We start from the raw sequence: 27,496 nt of genomic DNA, 5'->3' as shown, positions 1-27,496 counted from the left end.
GTCCTCAGATCTCAGCCTCCTGAGTAGTTAGAATTACAGATATGAGCCACTGGCTCCCACTTTCTCTCTCTCTTTTTTTTTTTTTTTGGTCCTGTCGTGAGGCCTGGGCGCTGTCCCTCAGCTCTTCAGCTCAAGGCAAGCACTCTACCACTGAGCCACCTTCCCAGCCCCTCCCAGCTTCTCTTAATTCTTACTACCATCATTTAAAAGTTTATTAGCAGAAACTATAATAAGTGCTTTGCAACCAGTACTATTAATTACAATGATTATTTACTTTTAGACAACCATAAGCAGGTCTTTGCTAAGAACTTTACAAGCATTGTTTCATTTAATACTCTGCTGGTGTACCCATTTTGCAGATGACAAAATAAGACACAGATGAATACAATTGTCCCAAAGGGGCTCAGAGTGTGGATCAGTGGCAGTTAAGCCTAGCATGGCATGTTAGCCTAGCACCTCAAGAGTTCCAAGTTTAAAGTAGAATTAGGGTCTGAACCCTTCTTCCTGATACCCATGTGTATCCTTTTAACCACTAGATTGTGTAGCCTCTTTCTCATAATAAACATTGAATGGATGAATTCACTTATGTGTCATTGAGCTTTTCTAGGGTGTATACCTACCGGTCCCTCAATCATAAACTTCAGAGAGAAACCCACAATGTCCCGGTAACTGGTTTGTACATGTTTTAAAACACTGATCAGGGGCTGGGAAGGTGGCTCAGTGGTAGAGTGCTTGCCTTGCATGCATGAGGCCCTGGGTTCGATTCCCTAGCACTACATAAGCAAAAAGAAAAAAAGCTGGAAGTGGCGCTGTGGCTCAAGTGGTAGAGCGCTAGCCTTGAGCTGAAGAGCTGAAGGACAGCGCCCAGGCCCAGAGTTCAGGCCCCACGACGGACCCAAAAAAAAAAGCCACTGATCAGGTTGTATTGCGTGATTTGTTTGTACAGCTGGCTTTACCTATACCGACTTCTTCAAGGACAGGGACTGTGATTACTCAGTTTTATTTCCCCAGAGATTAGCTAGTTCCTGACAAACATTAGGGAATCAAAACAGTTTCTTAAGTGAATGAATGAAAGGCCCAATCCAGTCATCTCTCTTCAATGCTATGTAACCCAAAGAACTCCAGCTCAGATATGGGTTGAAAAACCACAAGCATCTACTCAACTCCCATAATTTCTAAGACTCTTGTCATGCCAATGTCTCAATAACGTAGGTAATCCAAGCGTGGGTGGGAAAACAAGGTTGAAGTTACTTATTAGCAGGTGAAAGGGTCAAAGGTCGAGGCAAGGGGCCCAAAAGCACACTGGACTGAGCAGTAGGCCTCTGAAAAGAGAGGAGTCCTTTAAAAGGCACCCCACACAGCACCAGGTCCCTCCTGCCTAAAGATGTTCCACCAAATTTGGGCAGCTGTGTTGTACCTTTATGGCCTTCTCTTTAACTCCATCTATCAGTGCCCCGAGCACAGTCAATTGACAACGCTGAGAGTGGATGAAAACAAGGTATGAACTGAGTGGGGGAAGTCTACCATGAAAGTTGAGGGTCTTGGGTGGGTAGCTATGATGAGCAAACTAAAAGAAAGACAGGTATCTCATGCCTGTAATCCTAGCTACCCAGGAAGCTGAGATCTGAAGATTGTGATTCAAAGACAGCCTAGTTAGAAAGTCCATGAGACTCTTTATCTGCAATTAATGACCAAAAAGCTGGAAGGGAAGCTGTAACTTAAATGAAATGATAGAGTGCTAGCCTTAGGCACAAAAAAGTTCAGGGGCAGTGTCAGGCCCTGAGTTCAAGTCCCAGGGCACACGCACGTGCGCGCGCGTGTGTGTGTGTGTGTGTGTGCATGTGTGTGCACGCACACACAACAACAACTGGGAAGTGAAAGAAGAAAGAGGGTGAGTGTTTTGAAAGCAAGAAAAGTGTCAGGGCTGTAGCCATCAATGTGGAGACATGGCAGGATTAGGGAGTAAAGGGTTACCCATATTGACTGGGGAGGACAAAGAGAAGTCATTTAATTACTTATTGTCATAGATTCAGCAGAAGGAAGTTGGAAAGAAAGAAGGCAGCGAACACCTCCACCCCAAGTGCTACTTGGTGAAGAGCTTGGATAGATCCCATATTGAATCAGTGGTAACCCACTATCTTTTGCTCTTCTGTCTCTTCAGTTCCCAGATCCTCACCTGGGCCAGTGGTACTTTATCGCAGGAGCAGCTCCCACCAAGGAAGAGTTGTCAACTTTTGACTCAGTGGACAATATCGTCTTCAACATGTCTGCCAGCACTGTCCCAATGCAGCTTCAGCTTCGTGCTGGCATCCGCACGTAAGTGGTGAGATAGAAGCACTGATGGGTACACTCTCAACCCAAAGTGTAAGCCCTCACCAGGATCTGGGCTCTTGACCATTATATCTACTACTTTTGGTTTACTGAATTCAATAGCTCTAGAGTTGCCCTCTGGTAGCTGTTCTGGAGGAACAGGATGGCATAGAGGCTGGTACTAAGTGGATGAAGTGACAGTCAGTCTTTCATCCTTGCCACCACAATCTGCAGGAAAAATGGGCACTGTGTACCCAGGCAATGGATCTACCACTTGACTGAGAGGAGCACAGATCTCAGAACTGAAGGTAGGTTGCCATTCTCCTCACTCTCTCCAGTCCTAATCCCTAAATTTGGTTTTGCATATCTGTACTCATGCTTACTCCCATTTCTCCTGTCAGGCCGCCCTGACATGAAGACTGAACTCTTCTCCAGCACATGCCCAGGTGGAATCATACTGAAAGAAACGGATCAGGGTTATCAGCGCTTTCTCCTGTACAGTGAGTAATGAAGTATCAGAGGAAGAAAACAAGAGGTCTCCTGACTTGGAGCCTAAGGGAGGATGCTACAGGCATCCAGAATGGGATGGGTGCTTCCATAAAGTTCCCTTTATGGGATAAAGGGTGCTGAGAAACAGGAGCTTGACTGGCCTGGCTGCACCTTGCTCTTCCAGATCGCTTGCCACACCCTCCAGAGAAGTGTGTGGAGGAATTTCAGTCCCTGACCTCCTGCTTGGATTTCAAAACCTTCTTAGTGACTCCTAGGAATCAAGGTGAGAGGTTAGAATCTCCCAGGTACAACCTGGGAATCACCAGGTTTTCTAAGGGTGCTAGATGAAGGAGACTCATGTGACCAGAGGGCATGGCCAAAGGCAGTGACCATGTTGACACATCCACTTTTCACAGGTAGTATGGCACCAAAGGATGTGGCTAAAATCTGTGCAGTTTCCTGAGGGACTCTGGGCTACTCAAAAGATAGTGAGGGGTTTTTTGAGTGTTGTTTTTAATAAATTTTGTTTATTTATTTATTTTTGTTGGCTGGGAGGCTTGAACTCAGGCCCTGTCCCTGAGTCTCTTTGTCTCTGAGTGTCTTCGTTCTCAATCCTAGCACTCTACCACTTGAACCACAGTGTCATTTCTTTCTTTTTTTTTTTTTTTTCGTCAGTCATGGGGCTTGAACTCTGGGGCTGGGTGCTGTCCCTGAGCTCTTCAGCTCAAGGTGAGGGCTGTACCACTTGTACCACAGCACCACTTCTGGTTTTTTTTGGTGGTACTTGGAGATAAGAGTCTCACAGACTGGGTGCCAGTGGCTCACACCTGTAATTCTAGCTACTCAGGAGGTGAGATCTGAGGATCACAGTGTAAAGCCAGCCGGGGGAAAAATGGAAGTAGCGCCCAGGCCCTGAGTTCAAGCCCCATGACCAAAAAAAAAAAAAAAGAGTCTCACAACTTTCTTGCCTGGGCTGATTTTTTTGAATCATGATCCTCAGATCTCAGTCTCCTGAGTGGCTAGGATTTCAGGCATGAGCCACCAGCCTAAGATAAACTTTGAGTCTGTAATGGATAAAAGGAAGCAGGGGGTCAGATATGGGTGGGAAAAGACATCCAAGATCCTTTCTATGACATTGAGAAATGAAAGAGTACATTCTTCTCACTCCATTACCACCAGCCTTGCTTCCATCCTTTCTACCCCCTTCTTTTCTCAGAGACCTGCAAACTGTCCAGTAGCTGATCTATAACTTCATCTATGCTCCCAGACAGACATGATGGGAGCTGAGTTGCTAGCAGGAGAAGCTGGAGTCTTATCAACTCCTTTTCAGGAAAAATAAAGATGACTTTTAGTCCTCATCTTGTTTGTTTTTTCCTGTGCTTTTTTAACCTGGCTTGAACTCAGGGCCTTGTGCTCTCACTTGTTTTTCGTGCTCATAGCTGAAGCTCTACTACTTAAGTCATGCCTCCAGTCCAGCATTTTGCTAGCTAAATGGAAGTAGAATCTCACAGACTTTTCTGCCTGGAGTGGCATTGAAAACATCTATCTTCAGCTTCCTGAATCACCAGGATTACAGGTTTGAGCCACCTGTGCTCAGCTTATTATGGTTTTGTCTCTTAGCTATCAATGTCACTCCCCATTCAGCATTGTCCCAACCTATCCCCACAACTGGACAGCATTAAGAAGGACACAGAATACAGTATTCTCACATTGTAGTGGTATATTTAGGAGTTAGTGTGACACAGTTATTGCTGAATGAGCAAACCACTAGCCTCTGAATGGGGACAACTAGCATTATCCTCACCCCATGCTGCTTGTCTGAAATGCCAGCTGAGCTGGCCCTCTGGCCTGTTACTTACCCATCCCCACTCCCTGTGGCCCTATTAGTACCAGATCCTCCATGCTAGCTCCCTGTCACCTTTGACCCCTTTCAGAAGTTTTGTGTGTGGGTGTGTGCCTGTAGGTGTGTTCTTGGCTTTTTCACTCAAGAAATTGTGCTCTTACTAATTGAGTTAGAGCTCCTTTCTGGCACTCTGGTGGTTAACTAGAAATAACAGTCTCAGGGACTTTCCTGCCTGGGCTGGCTTCAAACCCAAACTTTCGACCTCAGCCTCGTGAGTAGCTAGGATGAGCATGAACCACCAGTGCCCAGCCCCTTCCAAAATCCTTAATCCACCCACCTAGCAGCCCCACTTCCTAGATGGTCCTGGGCCCAGGATCCAGAGACATTTTATGACTCCCATTCACCCTCTCAGTGCAGAGATCTCTTCCCCATCTCTGGTCTCTGTTACCTCTGGAGAGTTTGGAAAGGTAAAAATAACCCTTTGGCTTTTATTCTCCACCATCACATTATTTATTTATTTACTTTTGACTGTTAAAAAGTGGATGTGGAAAAAACAAAAAAACTGGAGGTGGAAATAAAAACCATAGGTGGGAGATATGTAAAAGCAAAAAGTAGTGAGCTGGTGAATCTGAGGGCAATGCCCCAATGTCCATAAAAGGATACCCTAAACAGCTATGTCTCACGGTATGAAGGGGGGGCCGTGCCCTCATATTGTAGGGCTTCTGCCCCATCCCTGAGGTCCCTGTGCTTACAATCCGAGTCTCTCTACTCTTCCAAAGGCCACGCCATCTTCACCCTTTGCCCCCACCTCACCCCACACTTACAGCCCATTTCCTGAGCCTCCCCTCTGCTCCTCCGTTTCCCTTCCCAACTCCTTGTCCTCCCAATCAGTGACCTCCTCATCCCCATTGAGCTCTCGGAGGCTGACAGCCAGCACCAGAGCCTGCAGGAGGCCAAAGAGGCAGGCGAAGTGTAGGGGGTGGGCTGTAAGTAGGCTCAGCACAGCATGGAGCCCATGCAGGGCAGCCAGGAAGGTTAGTAGCCCATGTAACCAAAGGCCTACTGGTCCTCGAAGGCCTAGTGCATCCAAGGCTACCCGCAGTGGCCGAGAACACAGGGCCAACAGGGCTGAGGCCAGCAGCTCCAGCAGGTGTAGGGTCAGGTTGGTGGAGATCTGCAGACATTCCTCCAGGTCCCCCAGGTACCGTGGGGAAGCCCCTGGTTCTCCTCGCAGCCAGCCCATCAGTTTCTGGCGCCGACTAGGTTTCTCCACTCGCACTTCTGGCCCAGGGGAACCTGATCCCCCTTCATCGGACAACTCAGGTCTCCTGGAGCCGCCTGAATCCACAGCATCCCATCCCAGTTTTGGAATGGCTCCTCCAGTCTCTAGTCTCCCAGACTCTTGATTGCTCCAGATAGTCTTGTCTGACTTGAGGGACTCCATTCTTTTGTTTCCTAGTTGCTCAAGTTGGGGCTCAGTGCTTGGTTCTCGAGCAGCCCTGGAGCTCCTTAGTGGCCCCAACTCCTTTGTCTTGGGAGGTCCCACATCTCCCATAGTTTCTGGGGCACTGTCCCAATCACTCCCCGAATTCTCTGGGGAGCTGTCCACCCATCTGGGTTCTGGGGCAGGCAGGTCCGGCTTCCTTGGTTTCCGCCGGCCCCAAGGGCGAGGTAGCCAGCCACCAAGTCGCTGGAGGAACATGGCTGTAACGAGCCTCCCCCAAATCTGGGAGTGCTTCCTAGCACTGGTTAGACTGAGGGTCTTCTCAGAAGCCAGAATCTGTTCGGATTCAGAACAGGTATCTGCTTAGTGATGTCTTCCTATTTGAATTCAGAAGGAGCTCCCCACTTCCCTTAGGCAGCCTCCAGTGTAGCAAGTGGTCTGTCTCCTTTTCAGTTTGGGAGCAAAGAAGAAAAGGCATGCACAAATTCATTCACCTCACCACCCCCTCTCACAAGATTTTCAAGAGACTCAGAATCTGACAAGACTAGGTCACCCCTATTATTCTGTGTCCAGATTTCCTTCCCAGCAGGCAGCACCCCAAGTTTCACTCACCAAGACCACGCCCCAAGGTGCCCCAGAAACAGGGAAGGCGATTCTCCATCAGAAAAGGAAAGAAGGAAGGTGGCCAAGGGTCCTTCGGTCCTCTGGTCTCTGAGAAGTCTTAAACTGCTGCCCCAGGAGAATTCACGAAATAGGAAGTCTCCGTCGGGAGGTGGGATGGAAGTGTCCAGCAAACTCCAGCCAGAAGCGTGGGTCCCTTGACTTAGGAGGCTTTGAGTCCTACAAAATGACCGGTCCCCCGAGGGCGCAGCTGATACTGGCCTTTGCAAGGTCAGGACCGAGATGTCCTCAGAGGTCCTAGGCTCCCCGGGTGCGGGCCTACCTGGGGAGCCGGGCATCCGAGCGCGGAGCGCGGGGGCCGCTCCTGGGCCCAGCGTCGGGGCCGCAGCCTCGCGAAGCCCGGAAGCAGCTGCACCGGGACGGGAGGAACCGACGGGGGCGGAGCCCGCAGCTTGCAGGGCGGACCCTGCGGATCGACCTCCCCCCGTGTCCCCGCGTTCTTCTAACGCGGTACTGCGGGCGGCGGAGCGGCGTCTACCAGCACCAGCATCTGAAGGCCAACCCAGTCCTTCCCTTTCACCTCCCACCTTCTGTTCCCTCCAGCCTTCCGTTCTGCTCTGAATTCTCCCGCCCCCTGCCCCAGGGCTCTTCTGCACCTCCTCCACCACTCCTGTTTTTGCCCACGACTTCTTGAAAGGATGTTACTGAAAGGAAAATGATCAGGAAACCCTTGCCACTCTGAACAACTCTTCTCCACCCCTCCATGCAGGGATCTGTGAGCTCTTCATAAGCCTACCGCCTCGTGGGGAACTGCCAAGGGAGTGGGAGCGCCAGGCAGCAAAGTGTGGGAAAGAAAAAGACTAATAGGATGTGCTTCCTGCCCTCAGGAGCTTATAGCTAGTGCAATAAACTGACTTAGCAATGATTTGGGTCAGTGGTAGAGTGCTTGCCTAGAATTCACAACGCCTTATGTCCCATCCCTTTGACATAAACTTTTATTTGGAGGCCAGAGTTCTGGTCACAGCTGACAGAATACAAGGTGGGTAATTTTTTTTTTTTCCTTCTGTTGGTCTTGGGGCTTGCATTCAGGGCCTATGTGCTATCCCTCAGCTTTTTCACTCATGGCTAGAGCTCTACCACTTTGAACCACAGCACCCCTTTCTTTTCTGGGGGTTAATTTCTGGCTTTGAACTGCTATCCTCAGATCTCAGTCTCCTGCATAGCTAGGATTGCACATGTGAGCCACTGGTGCCTAGAATCTTGTGTGTGTGCTGGTATTGGGGCTTAGACTTGGGACCCGGGTGCTATGCCTGAGATTTTTTGCTCTAGTCTAGTGCTTTACTACTTGAGCCACAACTCCACTTCCGGCTTTCTGGTAGAGATAAATGTCTCAGATTTTCCTGCTCAGTCTGGTTTCAAGCTTTGATCCCTAGATCCTGAGTAGCTAGAATTACAGCATGAACCACAGGTGCCTGTCTATAAGGTGGATAATCTTAAACCTCCTATCTTGATTCTATCCAGCAAGACTACTTCCAGCCAGGTTCCCTTGGCTTACACCTGCAATCCTAGCTACTCAGGAGGCTGAGATCTGAATATGGTGGTTCAAAACCAGCCCAGGCAAAAGACTTTTTTTTTTTTTTTTTGGCTGTGGGGCCTGCACTCTAAGCCTGCACACTGTCTCTCAACTCTTCAGCTCAAGGCTCTACCACTTCAGCCACAGTGCCACTTCCAGCTTTTTCTGCTTATGTGGTGCTGAGGAATCAAACCCAGAGCCTCGTGCATGCGAAGCACTGTACCACTAAGCCACCTTCCCAGCCTTCCAGATACTATCTCCACTAAAATACACACACAAAAAAAAAAAGCTGGAAGTAGAGATGAGGCTCAATAGCTAGAGCTCTAGCTTTGAGCATAAAAGTTCAGGGACAAGTGCCCAGGCCAGGAGTTCAAGCCCCAGTACCAGCACAAAAAACAAAAAACAAAAAACCTCCACTTCCTGGGGGAAGGCCCTTCCTTGGCTTCCTCTATCCCTAATAAAGTTGTACATAGCTGTTTCCTCCTCCAGCTGTGAACTACTAAGGGTTGGGAATGTCTTATTTGTAAGCATTTAGTATATGAACTTATGTTTGGGACATCAGTGACTCAACTGGCTGGTCTGGTCAGGGGACCCTTTTGGGGGAAGGTGAAACTTGCATAGAGCTGGGCAAGTTCAGAGGTTTCAAATATGTGAGGTTTTCCTAATAGATGAGACCTGGCAGGGAGGTGACCTTACATCACTTAGACAGGTTCCCTCTTTTGATTCTGATGGGGCTTGTATGTGGCCCTCAGTTTTTTTTTTCTGTGCTGGTAGTGGGGCTTGAACTCATGGCCTGGGAGCCATCCCTGAACTCTTGCTCAAGGCTAGTGCCCTACCACGTTGAGACATATCCTGTTTTTTGAGTAGTTAATTGGAGATAAAAGTCACAGGGGACTTCTCTGCTTGGAGTGGCTTCGAACTGTGATGATCAGATCTCAGCCTCCTGAGTAGCCAGGATTATAAGTGCAAGCCACTGGCACCCAGCCAGGTCACAAACTCTGGCTTAACTTTTTCTGCTGAATGCTGGCCTCTACCACTTTTTTTAAATTTTTTTATTGTTATTATAAAGGTGATCTACAGAGGGGTTACAGTCTCATAAGTCAGGTAAAGAGGACATTTCTTTTTGCTTATGTGGTGCTGAGGAATCGAACTCAGGGCCTCAGGCATGCAAGGCAAGCGCTCTACCACTGAGCCACCCTCCCAGCCCGCCTCTACCACTTTTAACCACACCTCTGCTTCTGATTTTTTGCTAATTGGAAGGCTCTGGGATTTGTCTGCCTCCAGGGCCCTTAGCTCTCCACTTCCTAGGTAGGTAGGATCACAGATGTGAGCCACAGTGCCCAACAGTCCTCAGATATGTTTGACTACTCAAAGCATTTTTTCAGAAAGTAAATAAGCCACAAAAGGAGAAGGTTTTATTATTTCTCTACTCTCAGCCCCTCCACCAAAAGGTCAAAACCTGAAAGAGAGCTGGCACCTGTGCAGATCCCAGGCAGTCTAAGTCAAAGTGCCTAATCAGAGGTCCAAGTTCAGACTTCCAAACCCAGACTATGGTCAGACTTCAGCCAAGTCAGAAATCAAGGTTCATATATGTCCTTAGATTCCGCTCCCAGGCCCTGTCTTTCTCCTCCTGCTTTCTGTTCTCCCTCCTACTCAGTGTGGCCACTCGAGGGGCTCTCTCTTTTCCAGATACAGCCCGGGTATCTTTAGCAGGGAAGTGTGTGATTCGAGGCTGAAGTGCTGAACTGTAGCCTAATCCTTCTTGGTCCCTCTTGAGGATAGTGGGGATAGGGTTGGCACGGCCTTCACCCCGAGGTCCCAATCCCATTCCTGGCTCCCAGCCCCCCTTCAGCAACAACTTGAAACCAGGGCTGGAGCTGGGAACACCAAGGGGAAGTTTGGGAGCACAGGAACCCCTGGACAGCGACAGCAGATGAGCAGTGGATGAGCGGTGATTCAAGTCTTCAAAGTGGGCACCACAAGTCTCGCAGAACTGTGAGAAGGGTAAGGGAGACCTACAATAGAGAATGAATAAAATGGGTTACGGTCAGGGGATGGAAAAGGGAAAGAGTAGAGGCCTCAGAGGCTGGCAGAGTAGCAGTATTCTATTACCTTTTCTGTAAAGGAACAAATTGCCTTCTCCCCCACTCACCCTCACCTTTGTGTTTTTTTGTTTTTGCTTTGTGTGTGTAGTGCTGGAGATCTAACTAAAGTCCTTGTAAATACTGTGCAAGTGTTCCCTCACTGATCCATACCCACAGCCCCTCCCCACTTAGCCACAAGGGACTCTGAGTGGAACAGTTGGGATTTGCTAAAAAGGATTCATAAGCTTTGGTGGGCAAGAGATGAATAACAATGGCCATAGCAAGCATTTATATAGTATGTTATTTTGTGGCAAACACTGTTCTAATATTTTGCATGCTAATCCATGGCATCCTAAGCCCAACCCATGAGAAAAATGACTCCATGTAACTCTATGACTAGAGGATAAGGAGACCTCATCAGCTATTCTGGGACCTCTGATATGGGGTACAGGAAGGGCAGAACTGAAAATGGATATAGGCTAAGGTACCCTCTCACCGGTTCTCTGGGTTCCTTGTCTCTCCATGGCTCTCTCTGATCATACGGGCCACTTCAGGGAAGCCTGCTTCTTCAGCCAGCTGAGCAGCATCCCTGCCACCCAACTCACAGACCCCTACCCAGGCAGCCCCTCGGCCAAGGAGATAGCGCACAGCAGCCCCCTGGCCTGCTCGGGCAGCACACATCAGGGGAGTCCACCAAAAGGAGTCCCGAGCATTGATATTCTCTCCAGCTCCTCCTGCCTCCTGAGGCTCCAATAGCTTTCGAAGTTCTGCCACGTTCCCCTCCTGGGCCGCTTTCAGTATCCTCTGGGTCATCTTGTCCTCAGCTTCAATGGATCTCTCTTGTTCTTGTCTTCCTGATACTCCTGTGGCCCTGGCTTCTGCTGCAGCCTCCCTCATTGTTCGTCTTTTCTTCCTCTTTCTTTCTTGGGCAGGTTTAGGCAGAGATCTCTGGGGCTCACGGACACTGCTGTCATCTGCAATCAGGGCCTCATAGAAAGCCCGGGCTGCAGCCCCATCTAGAATGGGTTCTGGCTCTTCAGGCTGAGGCTGCTGGTGCTGCTGCCCATCCTTCCATAGATCACTGGGGTCTGTGGCTGGTGTAAATGTGATAAGGGATGGCCTGGACATGATAGCTTTGGGGAAAATTAAGAAAACAAAGATATGGCAAGGAAAGCCAACTTCTCCAGGGGTTTTTCCAGGTTGAAGAAGAGCAGCCTTAGAATAAAAAATACTGCCAGGTGCCAGTGGGTCACACCTGTAATCCTATCTACTAAGGAGGCTGAGAACTGAGGATAATGATTCAAAGCCAGCTTGAGCAGGAAAGTCCATGAGACTCTTATCTCCAATAAACCACTCAGAAAACCAGAAATGGCACTGTGGCTCAAGTGGTAGAGTGCTAGCCTTGAGCTGAAGAGCTGAGGGACAGCACCCAGGCCCAGAGTTCAAGCCCCATGACCGACAAAACAAAACAAAAAAAACTCTCGATTCTATTTCAGGGTCTCTTCTTCCCCCAAAATAACAAGTAAGTTATTATTACGCCTGAAGATTTCAGGGAAAAATCTTCTGTCTCCAATGCTTTGCAGCTGCCATAGGACAAAACAGGACAATCCTAGAGTAGACACAAATTGTCACAGGACACGAAGATGCAAGCGTGGCAACCACAAAACAAAAACACAAGGGTTGTTTCCCAGCCCTGGAACCTCCCAAGCAGACGCGCAAAGCATCACGTGCTCAGCTAGCTCGAGGACCTAGGGGCATCTGTCGGTTGGGGTCCAGCTTTTACATAACGCCCCCACAATGCCCTTCGTCGCCCTCGACGTGGCCTCTCGCTCCCAGCTCATTTTCTGGAGCTGGGCAGCCACTCTCCAAGTAAAAAGAGGTCCTGAAGAGGCAAACGGAAACCTGTGGAATGCAGAGAAGCTATGAAATGAACTAACGTCATTCTGCCCCTCATCACAGACCAGGGTTCGAAAAAACACACTAAACAGCCCGCAGCACAACACCCCGCTCAAGCCCTAAGAGGAAATGGAGAAGTGTAAAGGACCGAATAACAGAGTGGCTGGCGCCGCCGCAGGTTAGCATTCTGTCTCATCTGGGTTCTCACAGCACTCAGCTCAGTCTAAGCCAATTCCACCCGGCCCAACCCAAGCATGCCCGGCCCCCGCTCCTCAGCCCCAACCCAGCCGCACCTCCGGTCTCATGTATGCCAGGAAACTATCGCCGGGCCCCAGTGGCCGGCCTGAGTCGGAAGAAGCGCCAGGCCAGGCAATTAAGGGTCCAGTGGGTTGGCCCGGGGCGCAGTCAGTCCCCAGGGCGGCAGGGGGCACCAGTGTGAGGGGATCGAAAAGGAAGGATCCCGCCGCCAGCTAAAGCCCCAGCCCCCGTCCCCATCTCCAGCCCTACCCGGCCCCACAGTCCTGTCAGTCCACGACTATATTTCCCAGGCTCCCTGGCCCGGAACACCCTATTTTGCTTCCGCTTCCGGTGGCGCCTAGAGCCCACCCCCAAGCGGCTACCTCAAAGGTCTCGCGACTCCAGGGTCGTGCGCGGGGCCTTCTGGGATTTGTAGTTCTCTTTCCCCTCATTCACAAATGCCTCTCCCTTTTTGGAACTTCATCTCCCGGCGTCCACCGAGGCATCTGACCCTTGGCGCCTGCGCGTTACCCTCCCCCTCCCAATTTCCAGCCCCCCTCCTACTTCGCCTGCCGCGGTTGGGTCCGCGGCCTGCGTTGTAGCGGTCGCCGTCGTTCCTTGGGAGCAGCAACTCCCCTCCCCCACCCCGCCCTGGTCCCCGTCCATCCGGTGAGTACGAGGTCGTTCGCCGTGACAAGTTTCTTGTCCCTTGTCCCTGGGTGGGGCACATGGAGTCTGTGAGCCTTGATGTGGGGGCGAGGAAGGAAGTTACTGGGTCCTGCCCCGAAAAAGTGTGGGTGGCCTTAGGGGTGGAGGGTGTCTGGGAGACTTCGGTGAAAGGAAGCTAACATGCCCCCACTGTGGGGAAAGGCGGGGCGGGGGGAACCCAGCTCTTACTCGGGGAGGATAAACTTTGGGACCCTTGAGGAAAGGCGCATGCAGACCCCTGCGGGGGGAGGGGATGGTAGGGGAGCGGAAGCCAAAGACCCAGCGAGAGCTGGCACCAAGGAAAGAGGGGCGGTGGGTCAGTTACTGTCGGCTCCCTTCAAGTGGTGGGGGCTCTCGAAGGATTCCTCCCCTGACAGAAAAGTGGCCGACACGTAAATAAGAAGCTGGGGAGAGAACTGCTCCGGAGTCTTGGGATCCTTTGAGAAAGGGTGGCCCCAAATTCTTCTGTGATTTGGAAGTAAAGTGTGGGAGGAGGGAGGATGCCAGAGACAGAAGGGAGTGTTAGGGCTTTACTTGTATTTTTCTTTTTCAGCTGACGTGAAGATGAGTAGCTCAGAGGAGGTATCCTGGATTTCCTGGTTCTGTGGGCTCCGTGGCAATGAGTTCTTCTGTGAAGTGAGTGCTCTTAAACCTCCCTACTGGCCAGCTCCACTTGTCTTCTTGTCAGACATTCCCTCAGATTCACCACTCTTGTGTTAATATGCTTCCTGTCACGGAAGAATGCTATAATAGCCCCACATTAACCTGTGGTGAAGTAGCAAGATGGGGTCCCAAGTCCCAGCTCTGCCACCCTGCAAAAATATAACATTGTACGCTGTGGCTCAAGTAGTAGAGCACTAGTCTTGAGCTGAAGAACTCAGAGACAGCACTTGGACAAAAGAAAAAATACTGGACTCTGAGCTGGGTGCTGGTGGCTCACGCTAGTAATTCTAGCTACTCAGGAGGCTGAGGATTGAAGTTCGATGCCAGCCCTGGCAGAAAAGTCTGACAGACTCTTTATATCAAAAACCAGAAGTGGCAGGGGCTGGGAAGTGACTAAGTGGTAGAGCACTTGCCTTGCATGCCTGAGGTCCTGGGTTCGATTCCTCAGCACCACATAAGCAAAAAGAAAAAAGCCAGAAATGGCGCTGTGGCTCAAGTGGTAGAGTGCTAGCCTTGAGCTGAAGAGCTGAGGGACAGCACCCAGGCCAGAGTTCAGGTCTCACAACCGGACCCAAAAAAAAAACAAAAAAAAACCAGAAGTGACCTGTGGCTCAAAGGTAGAGTGCTAGCCTTGAACAGAAAAGAGGCTCAGGGATAGTGCATAGGCCCTGATGTCAAGCCCCACAACCAACAATATATAACATTGGACTCATCAGCCTGCCTTTTCCTTTATTACTAAAATGGTATTTGTAGTACCTGTCTTTGATGGTTTTTAGAATACCTGAAAAGCTTCATGTTAAAGTGTTTTGTAATATGCAAGAGCTATGTATCAATGTGATACATAGAAACCAAGCTGTTCAACTTCTATTTTTCTTTTTTCTGGTCAGTCGTGGGGCTTGAACGGCTTGAACTCTGGGCCTGAGCGCTGTCCCTCAGCTCTTCAGCTCAAGGCGAGCGCTCTACCACTTGAGCTACAGCGCCACTTCCGGTTTTCTGGTGGTTTATTGGAGATAAGAGTCTCACGGTCTCTCCTGCCCGGGCTGGCTTTGAACCGCGATCCTCAGAGCTCAGCCTCCTGAGTAGCTAGGATTACAGGCGTGACAACTTCTATTTTTCTGAGAGAGCCAGGTATCCTTACGAGAGGAAGAAAAATTGGTTACTAGAGATTCTGTGATCTTAAAAGGGATGTCTCCACAGGAGATTGCTAATCCTTAGAAAAGACAAGAATTCTTATGGGTGACAGTATGTACATTGGGAAGAGACTCAAGTACTACTGAGCTGTAAGTGGGAACCAACGGAAACAAGTGCAGTTTGTTGAAATCCAGGTATCAGTTAGGGCATCCTGCCAGGGTCAAAGCTAGTGGTTCAGATACAGGTTTCCTCTTCACTTCCCTTGTTCTGATAGGTGGATGAAGACTACATCCAGGACAAATTTAATCTTACTGGACTCAATGAGCAGGTGCCTCACTATCGACAAGCTCTAGACATGATCTTGGACCTGGAGCCTGGTGAGGCATCCCTCCTCCCCTGTTGGTGTGGGTCTCTGTGTGTGCACATATGAACAGTGTACACTTTTCTTCCAATCCCTACTCATGTTTGTTTTTAAATGTCCAACTTTCCTTTGGTTCGCCACATTCCCTAACCCTAGATACCCTGCATTATTTTGATCTACCACCCTAATGAGTTTAACTAGTAAAGTGTGTTATCATGCTGTAAATCTACGACTCTGTTCCATAATACCAGTTTCTTTGTGGGTTTTGTTTACTGCCTCTTGAAACTCCCCGACTAGAATCTGCACTGAATTCTTGATATTTGTTTATTGAGGAAGGAATTGGAAGGGAGAGAAGAGAGCAGAGGCTGAAGAGGTGTAGAGAGAAGGCACAGCTGCCTTGGGTTAATGGGAGGGTCAGAGGACCAAGTGATTGGTGGCCCAAGTGATTGGTTTTACAGGGTGGGTGCAAACAAGTAGGCTGTTGTCCCTAGGGGTGGGTGTGGTACCTTGGTAAGCTAAAAGACAAGTGGTTGAATTTGCCTGGCTCTTATTTCAGATGAAGAGCTGGAAGACAACCCCAACCAGAGTGACCTGATTGAGCAAGCAGCTGAGATGCTTTATGGATTGATCCACGCCCGCTATATCCTCACCAACCGTGGCATCGCCCAAATGGTGAGGCCTCTCTGCTTCCGTTTGACTCCTTGTGAGGCAGTAGGGAAACAGGTTCCCACAGCAAGAAGTCAAGTTTTATCTCTACGAAGGAATCTAGCTGAGAAGAGAGAAAGGAAGAATCTCAGCTTGGGTCCGGGAATTGAGTCCTTTTGGGGTTTTTTTTCCCAAGGAGGAGAGAAGAAATTGGACAGGGAGTTGCAATACATTGCCTGTCCTCTAGGAACAAGTAGCAAATAGCACTGATGTTTTGCAGCTTGCCTAAGGGGAAGAATGGCAGTAGAGGATTTTAAGGGCCCATCTGAGTGAGAGAAGGGGCCTCTGGTTAGAGGTGGCAGGCATCGAGCACAGTGATACATGGTTTGGGCTGTGGAGGATGTCTCTTCGCAGTTAACCTGTGCATTGTAAACACCTTCTATTTTACACATCTCAGTTGGAAAAGTACCAGCAGGGAGACTTTGGCTACTGTCCCCGTGTGTACTGTGAGAACCAGCCAATGCTTCCCATCGGTGAGTGTTGAAGAAAGGAGAGGAGGGCACCACATGGCAGTCCTTTGAGAAATTTGGACGTGAGTTCTGTGGGGAGGTTGGGCAGAGTTGGGGGGTACCTGGCCTGCAGAGTCTGGCTGTCTCTCAGGCCTTTCAGACATCCCAGGCGAGGCCATGGTGAAGCTCTACTGCCCCAAGTGCATGGACGTGTACACACCCAAGTCATCAAGGCACCATCACACGGACGGCGCCTACTTCGGCACCGGTTTCCCTCACATGCTCTTCATGGTGCATCCCGAGTACCGGCCCAAGCGACCTGCCAACCAGTTTGTGCCCAGGTGGGGAGCAGGGAAAGAGTCACCACGGATCAAAGGAAAAGCCAAAGACCCCCTAAAGAAAAGAAAGGGCAGACCTGCTTGTCCAAAGGCAGGGCTTTCTGTGAATGACTGGGAAAGTCATGCTTGCCTCTGCCTTATTTTCCTTATTCATAAAGTAGAAATGCTGATACTGCCTGACAGTATCTTTTTATATGTTTGTTTGTGTATTTGGGGGTTTGAACTCAGCCTTACATTTGCAAGGCAGGTGTTCTACCACTGAAGTCACAGCCCAGACTAGAACAGTGTCTTTTAACTATATGCATTGCTTAGAATGTGTAGCACTTGAAGTACCATTTAAACCTATTATTGCCACCATTCTGAGTGTTCAACCTTTGCCAGGAGGTGGTTACATATGTTTTTCTACTATATCATTTTGAAAAATTTATACAGATATTTTAAAAAATAATTTGTTTCATGCTAGCAATTAAACTAAAGGACTTGCTCTGGAAAGGCAAGGCAACCTACCACCTGAGCCCTGCCACTGGCCCTACTGTTGTCTTTTTTTTTTTTTTTTTTCATTAAGAACAAAAGGAAGAGAGGGTCCTTTTTTTTTTTTTTTTTTTTGGCCAGTCATGGGCTTGAACTCTGGACTCTGGACCTGGGTTCCTTTTGCTCAAGGCTAGCGCTCTACCATTTGAGCCACAGCACCACTTCTGGATTTTTTTTTCTGTGATTAGAAATGAGTCTCACGGACTTTCTTGCCCGAGCTAGCTTTAAGCCATGATCCTCAGATCTCAGCCTAGGATTACAGGTAGGAGCCACCATCGCCCAGCAAGAGGTTCCATTTAATTTTTATTTATTTATTTATTTTTGAACTTGAACTTGGCCTGGGCACTGTCCCTTAGCTCTTCAGCCCAAGGTTAGCACTCTACTACTTGAGCCACAGCGCCACTTCCGGCTTTTTCCATTTATGTGGTGCTGAGGAATCAACCCAGGGCCCCATGCATGCAAGGCAAGCGCTCTTCAACTGAGCCACCTTCCCAGCCCCAGAGGTTCCATTTTATATTGAAACAGTGTTGTATATGTCCTGGGATGTGAGTGCGTGTATGTTCATATGCACACATGTATGCTCACATGCTGAGGATTGAACCCAGAGCCATATATTTGCTAAGCTCATACTCTGCCACTAAGCTACAACTCCAGTCTTTTTTTCTTCCTGATGAGTCAGGGTTGATATATATGTTGCCATTGTTTTTTTGTTTGTTTTTTGGTGGTGGTGGTGGTGGTGCTTAAACTCTGGGCCTGGGTGTTGTCCCTGAGCTCTTCAGTTAAAAGTGAGCACTCTACCACCTGAGCCACAGTGCCACTTCTGGTTTTCTGGTGGTTAATTGGAGATAAGAGCCTCACGGATTTCCTGCCTGTATTGGCTTTGAACCTCAGATCCTCAGATCTCAGCCTCCTGCATAGGATTACAGGCATGAGCCACCAGCGCCTGGCTGCCCTTATTAATTTTTATTTTTTTATTTTTTTGGGTCCGGTCGTGGGGCCTGAACTCTGGGCCTGGGCGCTGTCCCTCAGCTTTTCAGCTCAAGGCTAGCACTCTACCATTAGAGCCACAGCGCCACTTTTTTTTCTTTTTCCTTATTAATTTTTAAACTGAGCTCAAGGATCCTGCCTTTGAAACTTAACGCCTAGTCTGGAATTTGAGTCTTAGTGGATGTTTAAGATAAATATTCAAATATTCATAAGCAAAAAATTTGAGAGCCACTGCCCTTAAGCATTGAGCAAGCCCACGGAGGAGCTGGCATAGGGAGGCGGGAATTCAGGCCACTGGCAGGGCCAGAATGGGGCTCACCGTGCTGCTTCTCTGACCTCTGTCCGGTCCAGGCTCTACGGTTTCAAGATCCATCCAATGGCTTACCAGCTGCAACTCCAAGCTGCCAGCAACTTCAAGAGCCCAGTCAAGACCATTCGCTGACTCTATACCCCACTTGTCTTTCGGTCTTTGACACCTCCATTCCTTTGCTGCCACCCCTTCAGGAACCCTCTATGGTTTTTAGTTTAAATTAAAGGAGCCATTATTGTGGTGGGAATATGAAATAAAATGGAAGAAAAGGCCACAAGTTAGTGTGTTGGTGCTTATGGTTGGGGAAGGAAAGGGGTGGGTATGCTGGACTCCAGGGGTTGCCATGGTCCAGGTCATTTTCCTCAGGTTGAAAACTAGCACAAATGGGTGTTTTTATGTCTAGAGTAGGACAGGATTCCTACATTAGGTATGAGGAACTGCAGTGTTAAGAAGGAAAGAAAGGGCTGGGAATGTGGCTCAGTGGTAGAGCGCTTGCCTTGCATGACTGAGGCCCTGGGTTCGATTCCTCAGCACCACATAAGCAAAAAGAAAAAAGCCGGAAGTGGTGCTGTGGCTCAAGTGGTAGAGCGCTAGCCTTGAGCCGAAGAGCTGAGGGACAGCACCCAGGCCCAGAGTTCAGGCCCCACAACCGGACCCCCCAAAAAAATTTTTTTTAAAAAAAGGAAGGAAAAAAACAATCAGGTTTCAAAGACTGGAGAGATAGGTGGTTTCTTTGGGCTTTGTGGCTGTTGATAGTGTAAAGGACCTAATCAGTAAAACTCATTTTCCTAGGAAGTTTCAAATAGAACTGGAGGGAAGAGATAGGTCCAGGATTGTGCCCCCTGCTGGGGATCCTGAGACATGCTTATCTAGGAAGGGTGGGGCCACTGGTCCCTGATCAGCATTTCCCAGCTCTGTGGGGATGGATCCTGTTGTGTGAGAGGACAGCAGTTGGTACCAGAGGCAGACAGTAATCCCTGGGCATCTTGAGGGGAAGGAGGTCTTTCAAAGAGATAAAGGACAGACAGCTGGGTAAAATCTAGGTGGTACACAGGTATGGCTCTTTTTTTTTTGTCGGTCGTCGGGGCTGAACTCTGGGCCTAGGCGGCGCTGTCCCTCAGCTCAAGGCTAGCTCCCTACCACTTGAGCCACAGCGCCATTTCCAGCTTTTTCTTTTTCTTTTTATGTGGTCCTAAGGAATCAAACCCAGTTTTTCATGCATGCTAGGCAAGCACTCTACCGCGAAGCCACATTCCCAGCCCTCAATACCTGTTTTTTGGAGTACTAGTATCAGGCCCTGTGTTGCAACTTCTAGACCAGTACCCAGCTTCACAACTCCCTGCCTAAGCCCCCTGAGATACCCTGCCCCCGTACAAGTCTCAGATCCACCAGTTCCACCATCCCCTGAACCTCTCATTGCCTAGCTCCTATTCTGGAAAGGAGCCTCAAGTGCTGGGCTCACTGGCTACCCTGCTTGGTCCATTGTTGACCTGCGCCATATGTACTTGTTCCTGAAGGGTTCAGGACTCAGGTTCTTCTCCAGGTTGGATGCTGAGAACTTTCCACTTTATTCTCCCTCTGTTTCAGTACTTCCCCCCATAAACATCCTCAGCACTTTGCACTGTCCTCTGAGAAAACCCACTGTCCCCGTGATCTCTCAGGCCTCTCTCTTTAGTACTGCCAGACTATGGTTTCATTTCCTCCCCTAATGTCTGGTGCTGCTGTCTTCTCAAGTGTGATTTCTTCCCAGGCTGACCTAAGGAAGGTGCCAAAGCTGTCATAATCTGAGTGTTTACCATTTCTCCCTCCTCTCTCTTGGTTACATGCCACATCTTCTCAGATCTGGTGTGATATCCCGGAGTCTAAGATTCAGTGCCAGACAAAAACATGTATCAGGAAAGATGTGGGATAGACTTCTGAGCAGATTTCCTGATATGGCAACCTGGTGACCCTGACTCTGTCCACCAGCCCTCTTCTATCCTGGTCTGCTGCCTCTGGCCTTTCAGAATCTCTGGCCCCACCGGGCACCGGTGGCTCACACCTGTAATCCTAGCTACTCAGGAGGCTGAGATCTGAGGATTGTGGTTCAAAGCCAGCCCTGGCAGGAAAGTCCGTGAGACTCTTATCTCCAATAAACCACTAGAAACCTGGAAGTGGTGCTATGGCTCAAGTGGTAGAGCTCTCACCTTGAGCTGAAGAGCGCAGGGACAGCGCCCAAGCCTAGAGTTCAAGCCCCACGACTGACCAAAAGAAAAAAATCTCTGGCCTTCTTGGCTTTACTGTTCCATAAGTGCTTGGTGAGAGGTGGGGGGAGAGTTTCTCTTGCTCTGTTCCATGTTCCCCCATTTGCCTCCAAAATAAATGGGCTGGGCTAAATTTGTGTCACGTTCCTTGTGGGATCAGGCTCAGATGTGGGCAGGTGTAGAGAGTTGCTATGTATGTGATTTAAACAGGCTTGCAGAACCCTACCCACTTCATCCTAAGCTTGAGGCTTCTCAGTCTGCCCTAATGGACCACATTCCTCCCCACCTCTGCTCAGGTAAAGAGCAAAGCATGAAGAGTGACTCTCCCTAGCCTTAAACTATCCTACAACACAGAAGAACACTGCACCATGGTGGTGCCAGTTTTTTCACCTGAAATGAAAAGTTCTTTAAGCCAGGAAGACTGTAGAGCACATATTCACATTTGAGTTGCCTGTTGAGCTCTTTGTGGGTACTTAGTTCAAGGATACTGGCACCAGGTACTGTTGTGCCTAGGTCGCAGGACCCCCACCAAGACGACCACGGAGAGTCAGACTTTACAGCTGTTTTAAAGTTTTATTTAAACAGGCTGCAGCTGGGGCCTCTTCCAACACTCCGACACAGCTGAGCCTAGGAGGAATGCCTGAGCTAAAGATTTGCAGGGGTTATAAAGGCACACAACCAACCAGGTGTTTGGATTACCACCACGTGTTGCTCTGCTAGAAACAAGCAACAAGTGGTCACTGCCTCAAAACTTTAACCCTTAAGTACCTCTCAGTGGGGGTGATGGGGGGTGTCTAGGTTGGTGGATATGTGACATTTTTCTACCATGGGCAGAAGTACATTCAGTATCCAGACATTCAGTATCCAGTTTTGATTTATCCAGAAAGCTAAGAGACTTCTCATGAAGCCTTTTATCCAACACAGCTCATCACGACCAGCACTTTAATAAGAGGACTGTGTATAAGGGTTTGGGGGGTGCTGTGGAGACATAGGCGTTCCAGACTTAAGCTCCTAGCAGGGCCTGCCATGAAATGCACATTGTCTTCTGGCCTTCAGCCTGGGCTTTATATATATATATATATTTTTTTTTTTTTTTAATTTTTTGTCAGTTGTGGGCCTGAACTCTGGGCCTGGGCGCTGTCCCTCAGCTCTTCAGCTCAAGGCTAGTGCTCTACCACTTGAGCCACAGCACCACTTCTGGCTTTTTTCTGCTTACGTGGTGCTGAGGAATTGAACCCAGGGCCTCATGCATGCGAGGCAAGCACTCTACCACTAAGCCAGCTTTCCAGCCCACTGAGCTTTATATTTGTAGAAGAAAGTTTGGCCAAGAGGAAGGAGAGAAGCAACACTTTTTGATGGAAATCAGTGCTAGACGTTCAGTGTCCTCACCACTATTGGGGCTTCTCTAGGCCTCATCATCCTGGCTTGGGTCAGGGCTTCAGCAATAGGATGAGAATTTTTTAACTTAGGATCTGGGCACTGTCTCAGCTCTTGCTCATGGCTAGTGCTCTGCCACTTCTGGATTTTTGAGTAGTTTATTAGAGATAAGAGTTGTACAGGCTGGGAATGTGGCTTAGTGGTAGAGTGCCTGCCTAGCATGCATGAAGCCCTGGGTTCAATTCCTCAGTACCACATACACAAAAAAAAGCCTGAAGTGGAGCTGTGTGTGGCTCAAGTGGTAAAACACTAGCTTTGAGAAAAAGAAGCTCAGAGACAGAGCCCAGACCCTGAGTTCAGGCCCCATGACCGGCAAAAAAAAAAAAAAGTTGTACAGGGACTTTTCTGCTCCGGCTGGCTTTGAACCAGGATTCTCAGATCTCCTGAGTAGCTAGAATTACAGGGGTGAGCCACCAGCTCCCAGCCTGAGAACTTTCACATTCTCTCACCAGAGATTGCAAGCAATGGTGTGGGATGGAGGAGCACCTCCACGAACTCCAGGACAGGGACAACTAGACCGGAGGGAGTTCAGAGTTAGAAGTTATCACTGGACACATTGGAGAGTAAAAAGAATGAAGTCGGACACTGGACGCTATTCTAAGTTCAGTCGCAAGGGGGCGTGCTAGGCTCGTGGAGAAGGTAGGGAGCCGAGGAGCGTGAAGGAACCTGTTTGGTTAGAATGCAGACTGGACAGGTTTGGTGTCAGACAAAACGTTAGGTCAGGTCAGGGTTGCACTGGGAGGTGAAAGACGGACGTGGCACAGTCAGACCGTAAAGGAAGGACTTGTGGATCCCTCGGCTAGTGCCCCCTGGGGTTCTCCGTCAAGCTCAGCTACTGGCCAGTAATTCTGGCCTTCCGGGGCCCACGGGTCGGGCACGGCACGTCCCCTGCGCCTGACTGCGCCGCAGCTCCGGGAGCACACGGGGGTGGCCGCGCCCGTGGCCAGCGGACACACCGTCCGGGACGCAGCGGCCTCGGCAGGCGGCGCTGCGGTGCCACCACCCCTCCCGGCCGACGCCGGGCGCCCCGCACCTCGCTTGTCCGGCCCCCTCCCCTCCCGGTCCAGCCGCACTGTTATGCGTTTCTACTTCAGGAACTTGGGTTATAGGAGGGTTTCTACTCCAGTTTCGCATCCGAGGATCACCTGATGTCGGGGTGCGGAAGACGGAAAGACACCAAGGGGGAGCCGCTTCGCGAACGATGGACGGCAAGGAAGAGGTTCGAGCGGAAAACGCACCGCGCTGCTGCGCGCTCCTTCCCCAGCTTCGGAATGGGTGAAAACTCCAGACTGCACTGGAGAGCCGGGCGGCTCACGCCTGTCATCCTAGCTGCTCAGAGGCTGAGATCGGAGGATCGCGGTTCAAAGCCAGCCCGGGCAGGAAACTCCGTGAGACTCTTATCTCCAATAAACCACCAGAAAACCGGAAGTGGCCTTGTGGCTTAAGCAGGAGAGTGCTCGCCTTGAGCTGAAGAGCGCAGGAACAGTGCCCAAACCCAGAGTTCAAGCCCTACAACCAACTACTACTACTACTACTACTAATGCGTTGGAGAAAAGCCAGGCACCTATGAAGTGTCTGCTGGATGGACGGATGTCCAGGGTCAAGGAAGGAGACAAAGGGGAGGGGCCGGGGTCTTGCGGCACCCTCTGATCCCGTCTCTGGTAGACACATAGCCTCAGCTGAGAGCTAAGCCAGGCTGAGGTCGGGCTCCTAAAGGGTCTCGCCCTGGATCCCCGGGGGTGTCTGCTGTGGGGCCGGGGTTCCGAGGCCCGTACGCAGCGGACAAGTGGGGAGGGAAGACGGGGTGGCTGAGAAGGGAGGCCGGGTGGGGCCTGGTACAGGGGAAACGCGGCTTCACTTATTAAACCCGTCCTGAATTCCGTTTCTCCCTTGTCCACGCGGCAGGGCGCGGCCCGTGTGCAGGGGTAGGGGGTGGAGTTTATTTCCATGGTGACGGCTCTGCAGGCTTTCCTAAGGTACAGAGTTAAGAAGGTGCAAGGGCGGCCATGGTGACAGCGGCAGCCTGTTGCCCTGCTCAGTGCCCTTCCTTCAGAGCAAGAGGTATCTAGGGATAAACGTGATGAAACCAAGGAGGCCAGGCCTGAGGACAGAATGCCAGGGTTAGAGAAATATGACCAAGCAAAAGAGCGCATGTGGAGCTGTAATGGTGGAGTCTGGTGAGAGCCAAGTTCTGAGTGTGTGTGCTTAGAATCCAGTCAGTCTTTAGCTCCAGAGTAAATGAATGACTGGGCTCCAGGATGGCTTCTAGAATGGAGGGAGGATGAGTGGGTGAATAGGGACCTGGCAATCTCCAACCCTGGGCCCCCACCCTCAGGGGTTCTCCACCTCAGCCGCCCTCACTCCAGAAGGTTAAAGAAACAAAAGCTCTAGGATGTGTTAGATACCGAGGTTGAGTCCCAGTCCTGGAGATAGAGAACTGGATGGGGGAATCCACATGCCCCTTTTAGGGGCAGGGAGCAAATCTTCAATCCATACAAGCACCCCAGACATCCTACTGGGAGCTGAGCAGGACAGGGCCATTGACCATCAGTCCCTCTAGCATCTGAATGTTCTGGGCCTTACCTGGTAACCAGACCCAGTAGGGTCCAGAGTCCCAGTAGCTGTGGGGTAGGTATCTCAACTAACTTCCCCTGGGACTGCTGGAATCCTGCAATCTAGGGTGAGGCGTTGAGGAGTTGGTCCCTCACCAGGGTTGGGTAAACGTAGCTGACATAGACTGGGGAGGAGGGGGTGGGTTGAGGCCACATGTTGGGTCTTCCCTTTCCAAACATAGTTCAGGTATCCAGGAGGGCCCCTCCTGCCTGCCATCTGCCGTTCCCTATGGCATGTGCAGAAAGATGGGGAGAAGTCAGCAGAGTCTCCAGTGGCTCTGGCTATACCTTGCCTCCAAAGTATGGGGGACAGGACTGGGTGCCCCCTATTTGAATGGAAGGAGGTTCCCTTAGCTGAGCAGACTTAGTTCCCAGATGAACTGTCTTGCTGCAGTGGGAGAGTGAGGCTCAGAACCCCGCAGCTTTCTGTTCCATACTGTCTACTCCCTGGGATGCAAAAGGAGAGGAGTACCAGTATCAGCTTTCTACCAGCCATTTGCTAAAGGTGTGGTTGCCTCTCTTCTAGCCCCACATAATCACCTGGTAAATCAGATCTCCCTTCCCTAAGGAGCTGCTAAACTGATGGAAGGCAGACCGCCTCTGCTCCAGGGTCACAGAGGATGGTCATGGGCTAGGGTGGAGAGAGACACAGAAATTAGCCAAAGAGGGCTAGGAATGTGGCTTAGTGGTAGAGCACCTGCCTAGCATTCATGAAGCCCTGGGTTGGACCTCAGTACACATAAACAGAAAAAGCCAGCCAGGCACTGTGTCTCAAGTGGTAGAGTGCTAGCCTTGAGCACAGAGAGGCTCAGGCACAGCGCCCAGGCCTGAGTTCAAGCCCCAGGATTGGCAAAAACAAAAACAAAAAAAAAAAAAAATGGCCAAAGACACTATACAACTTGTGGGTGGGGACAGAAGGGGAAACTGGGAGGGAAAGTGTGAGACTGTCCAAAAAGAAATGTACTCATAGCCGGGCGCTGGTGGCTCACGCCTGTAATCCTAGCTACTCAGGAGGCTGAGATCTGAGGATCGCGGTTCAAAGCTAGCCCGGGCAGGAGAGACCGTGCGACTCCTATCTCCAATAAACCACCAGAAAACCGGAAGTGGCGCTGTAGCTCAAGTGGTAGAGCGCTTGCCTTGAGCTGAAGAGCTGAGGGACAGCGCCCAGGCCCAGAGTTCAAGCCCCACGACCAACCAAAAAAAAAAAAAGAAATGTACTCATTACCCACCTTTTATAACTATAACCCCTCTGTACCTCACCCTTATTTCTTTTGTCCTATACCTAGGACAGAATATGGCTCAAAATAATGGGTCCTGTGTGGTAGCTTTATGAGTATTTCCTCTGAAAAAGACCAATTTCCAAGGGAAAAAGATGTTCCACAAAGTCCAAGAATTACAAGTAAAAGTCATGGGGAATCAGTTTCCTGAGGTTCCACCTAAGAATGTTCTAACAGAGCTGTTCAAAAAGCAAAGTGTGAGTCTGGCAGTCCTTTGGCACCTGGACCTCAGTCCCAGGCAGTCCTGCGTTTACTAAACTACAAATAAGGCCTGAGGAGACCTGCTGATGTGGTAAGGAGGCCTGCAGAGATTGCTTCTTTTTTTTTTTTTTTTTTTTTGGTCGGTTATGGGGCTTGAACTCCAGGCCCGGGCGCTGTCCCTCAGCTCTTCAGCTCAAGGTGAGCACTCTACCACTTGAGCTACAGCGCCCCTTCCGGTTTTCTGGTTGATTGGAGGTAGGAGTCTCACAATCTTACCTGCCAGGCTGGCTTTGAACTGTGATCCTCAGATCTCAGCCTCCTGAGTAGCTAGGATTATAGGCGTGAGCCACCAGTGCCTGGCTAGGGATTGCTTCTAAACCCAGGTAGCTGCCCTCTCTCTCTCTCTACTTCCTTAGGGCATAACAAAAGATGAGCAAAGAAAATTGGGGGTACAGAGAGCTATACATTTCCAGATGGAGGGGCTGGGAAGGTGGCTCAGTGGTAGAGCGCTTGCCTTGCATGCCTGCGACCCTGGGTTCGATTCCTCAGCACCACATAAGCAAAAAGAAAAAAGCCGGAAGTGGTGCTGTGGCTCAAGTGGTAGAGCGCTAGCCTTGAGCTGAAGAGCTGAGGGACAGTGCCCAGGCCCAGAGTTCAGACCCCATGACGGGACCCAAAAAAAAACAAAAAAACATTTCCAGATGGAACCTAGAACTGAGGAACTGAGTAGGTGGAATTGGATACTAGAAAGCAGTTTGTAAATAAGTTATAAGCAAAGGGGGCTTATAGGCTCTTGGGGGGCATGGCTGACAGGGAAGGAGGAAAGAGAAGGGAGGAAGGAGGAGGGAGAGCAGGAGAGCTTGCAAAATATGATAATTCTATACCCAGCATACCAGGGAAGGGAGAGGCTTGGGACCCACTGCTAGAGGACAGCTCAGCCTGGGGGCTGGAGGCCCGGAGGCATCCAGATGAGGATTTAACTGGCTGGAGGTGGTGTTTCCAGAGCCTCCTCCTTTGGGTCTCTGCTCTCCCCACTCCTAGCCCAA

General features: G+C 50.0%; 4 protein-coding genes across 6 annotated transcripts; 2 read left to right on the top strand and 2 right to left on the bottom strand.

Annotated features, from left to right (window-relative positions):
- Positions 1-1,307: 1,307 nt before the first annotated feature.
- Positions 1,308-4,157, top strand: Apom (apolipoprotein M). Its single transcript, XM_042684161.1, has 6 exons — positions 1,308-1,498; positions 2,162-2,316; positions 2,545-2,618; positions 2,712-2,810; positions 2,984-3,082; positions 4,016-4,157. Exons 1-6 carry the CDS (start codon positions 1,385-1,387, stop codon positions 4,039-4,041), a joined length of 567 nt encoding a protein of 188 aa, XP_042540095.1. The 5' UTR covers positions 1,308-1,384; the 3' UTR covers positions 4,042-4,157.
- A 339-nt stretch (positions 4,158-4,496) lies between these two features.
- On the bottom strand, positions 4,497-7,126 carry CUNH6orf47 (chromosome unknown C6orf47 homolog). The gene is made up of 2 exons (XM_042684280.1): positions 6,699-7,126; positions 4,497-6,422 (listed from the first exon to the last, which is right to left on the bottom strand). The coding sequence occupies exon 2, from the start codon at positions 6,342-6,344 to the stop codon at positions 5,463-5,465; it is 882 nt and encodes a 293-aa protein (XP_042540214.1). The 5' UTR covers positions 6,345-6,422; positions 6,699-7,126; the 3' UTR covers positions 4,497-5,462.
- A 2,547-nt stretch (positions 7,127-9,673) lies between these two features.
- Positions 9,674-27,391, bottom strand: Gpank1 (G-patch domain and ankyrin repeats 1). 2 transcript variants are annotated; one of them, XM_042683857.1, is made up of 4 exons: positions 27,382-27,391; positions 24,867-24,872; positions 10,861-11,515; positions 9,674-10,295 (listed from the first exon to the last, which is right to left on the bottom strand). In XM_042683857.1, exons 3-4 carry the CDS (start codon positions 11,490-11,492, stop codon positions 9,851-9,853), a joined length of 1,077 nt encoding a protein of 358 aa, XP_042539791.1. In that variant the 5' UTR covers positions 11,493-11,515; positions 24,867-24,872; positions 27,382-27,391; the 3' UTR covers positions 9,674-9,850. The 2 variants fall into 2 exon arrangements, with proteins under 2 accessions (XP_042539791.1, XP_042539792.1); XM_042683858.1 differs by lacking the exons at positions 24,867-24,872; positions 27,382-27,391 and adding an exon at positions 12,554-12,761 and having other exon boundaries at positions 10,861-11,497.
- Csnk2b (casein kinase 2 beta) lies at positions 13,043-18,957 on the top strand. Of its 2 annotated transcripts, none has more exons than XM_042683861.1 (7): positions 13,043-13,166; positions 13,759-13,841; positions 15,274-15,376; positions 15,917-16,032; positions 16,463-16,538; positions 16,666-16,855; positions 18,722-18,957. In XM_042683861.1, exons 2-7 carry the CDS (start codon positions 13,770-13,772, stop codon positions 18,810-18,812), a joined length of 648 nt encoding a protein of 215 aa, XP_042539795.1. In that variant the 5' UTR covers positions 13,043-13,166; positions 13,759-13,769; the 3' UTR covers positions 18,813-18,957. The 2 variants fall into 2 exon arrangements, with proteins under 2 accessions (XP_042539795.1, XP_042539794.1); XM_042683860.1 differs by lacking the exon at positions 13,043-13,166 and adding an exon at positions 13,272-13,290.
- Positions 27,392-27,496: the final 105 nt, after the last annotated feature.

Source organism: Dipodomys spectabilis, unplaced genomic scaffold (genome assembly GCF_019054845.1).
Source record: "Dipodomys spectabilis isolate Male_0828 unplaced genomic scaffold, ASM1905484v1 ptg000085l, whole genome shotgun sequence".
Taxonomy (NCBI): domain Eukaryota; kingdom Metazoa; phylum Chordata; class Mammalia; order Rodentia; family Heteromyidae; genus Dipodomys; species Dipodomys spectabilis.
This window is presented reverse-complemented; position numbering and strand designations above follow the sequence as displayed.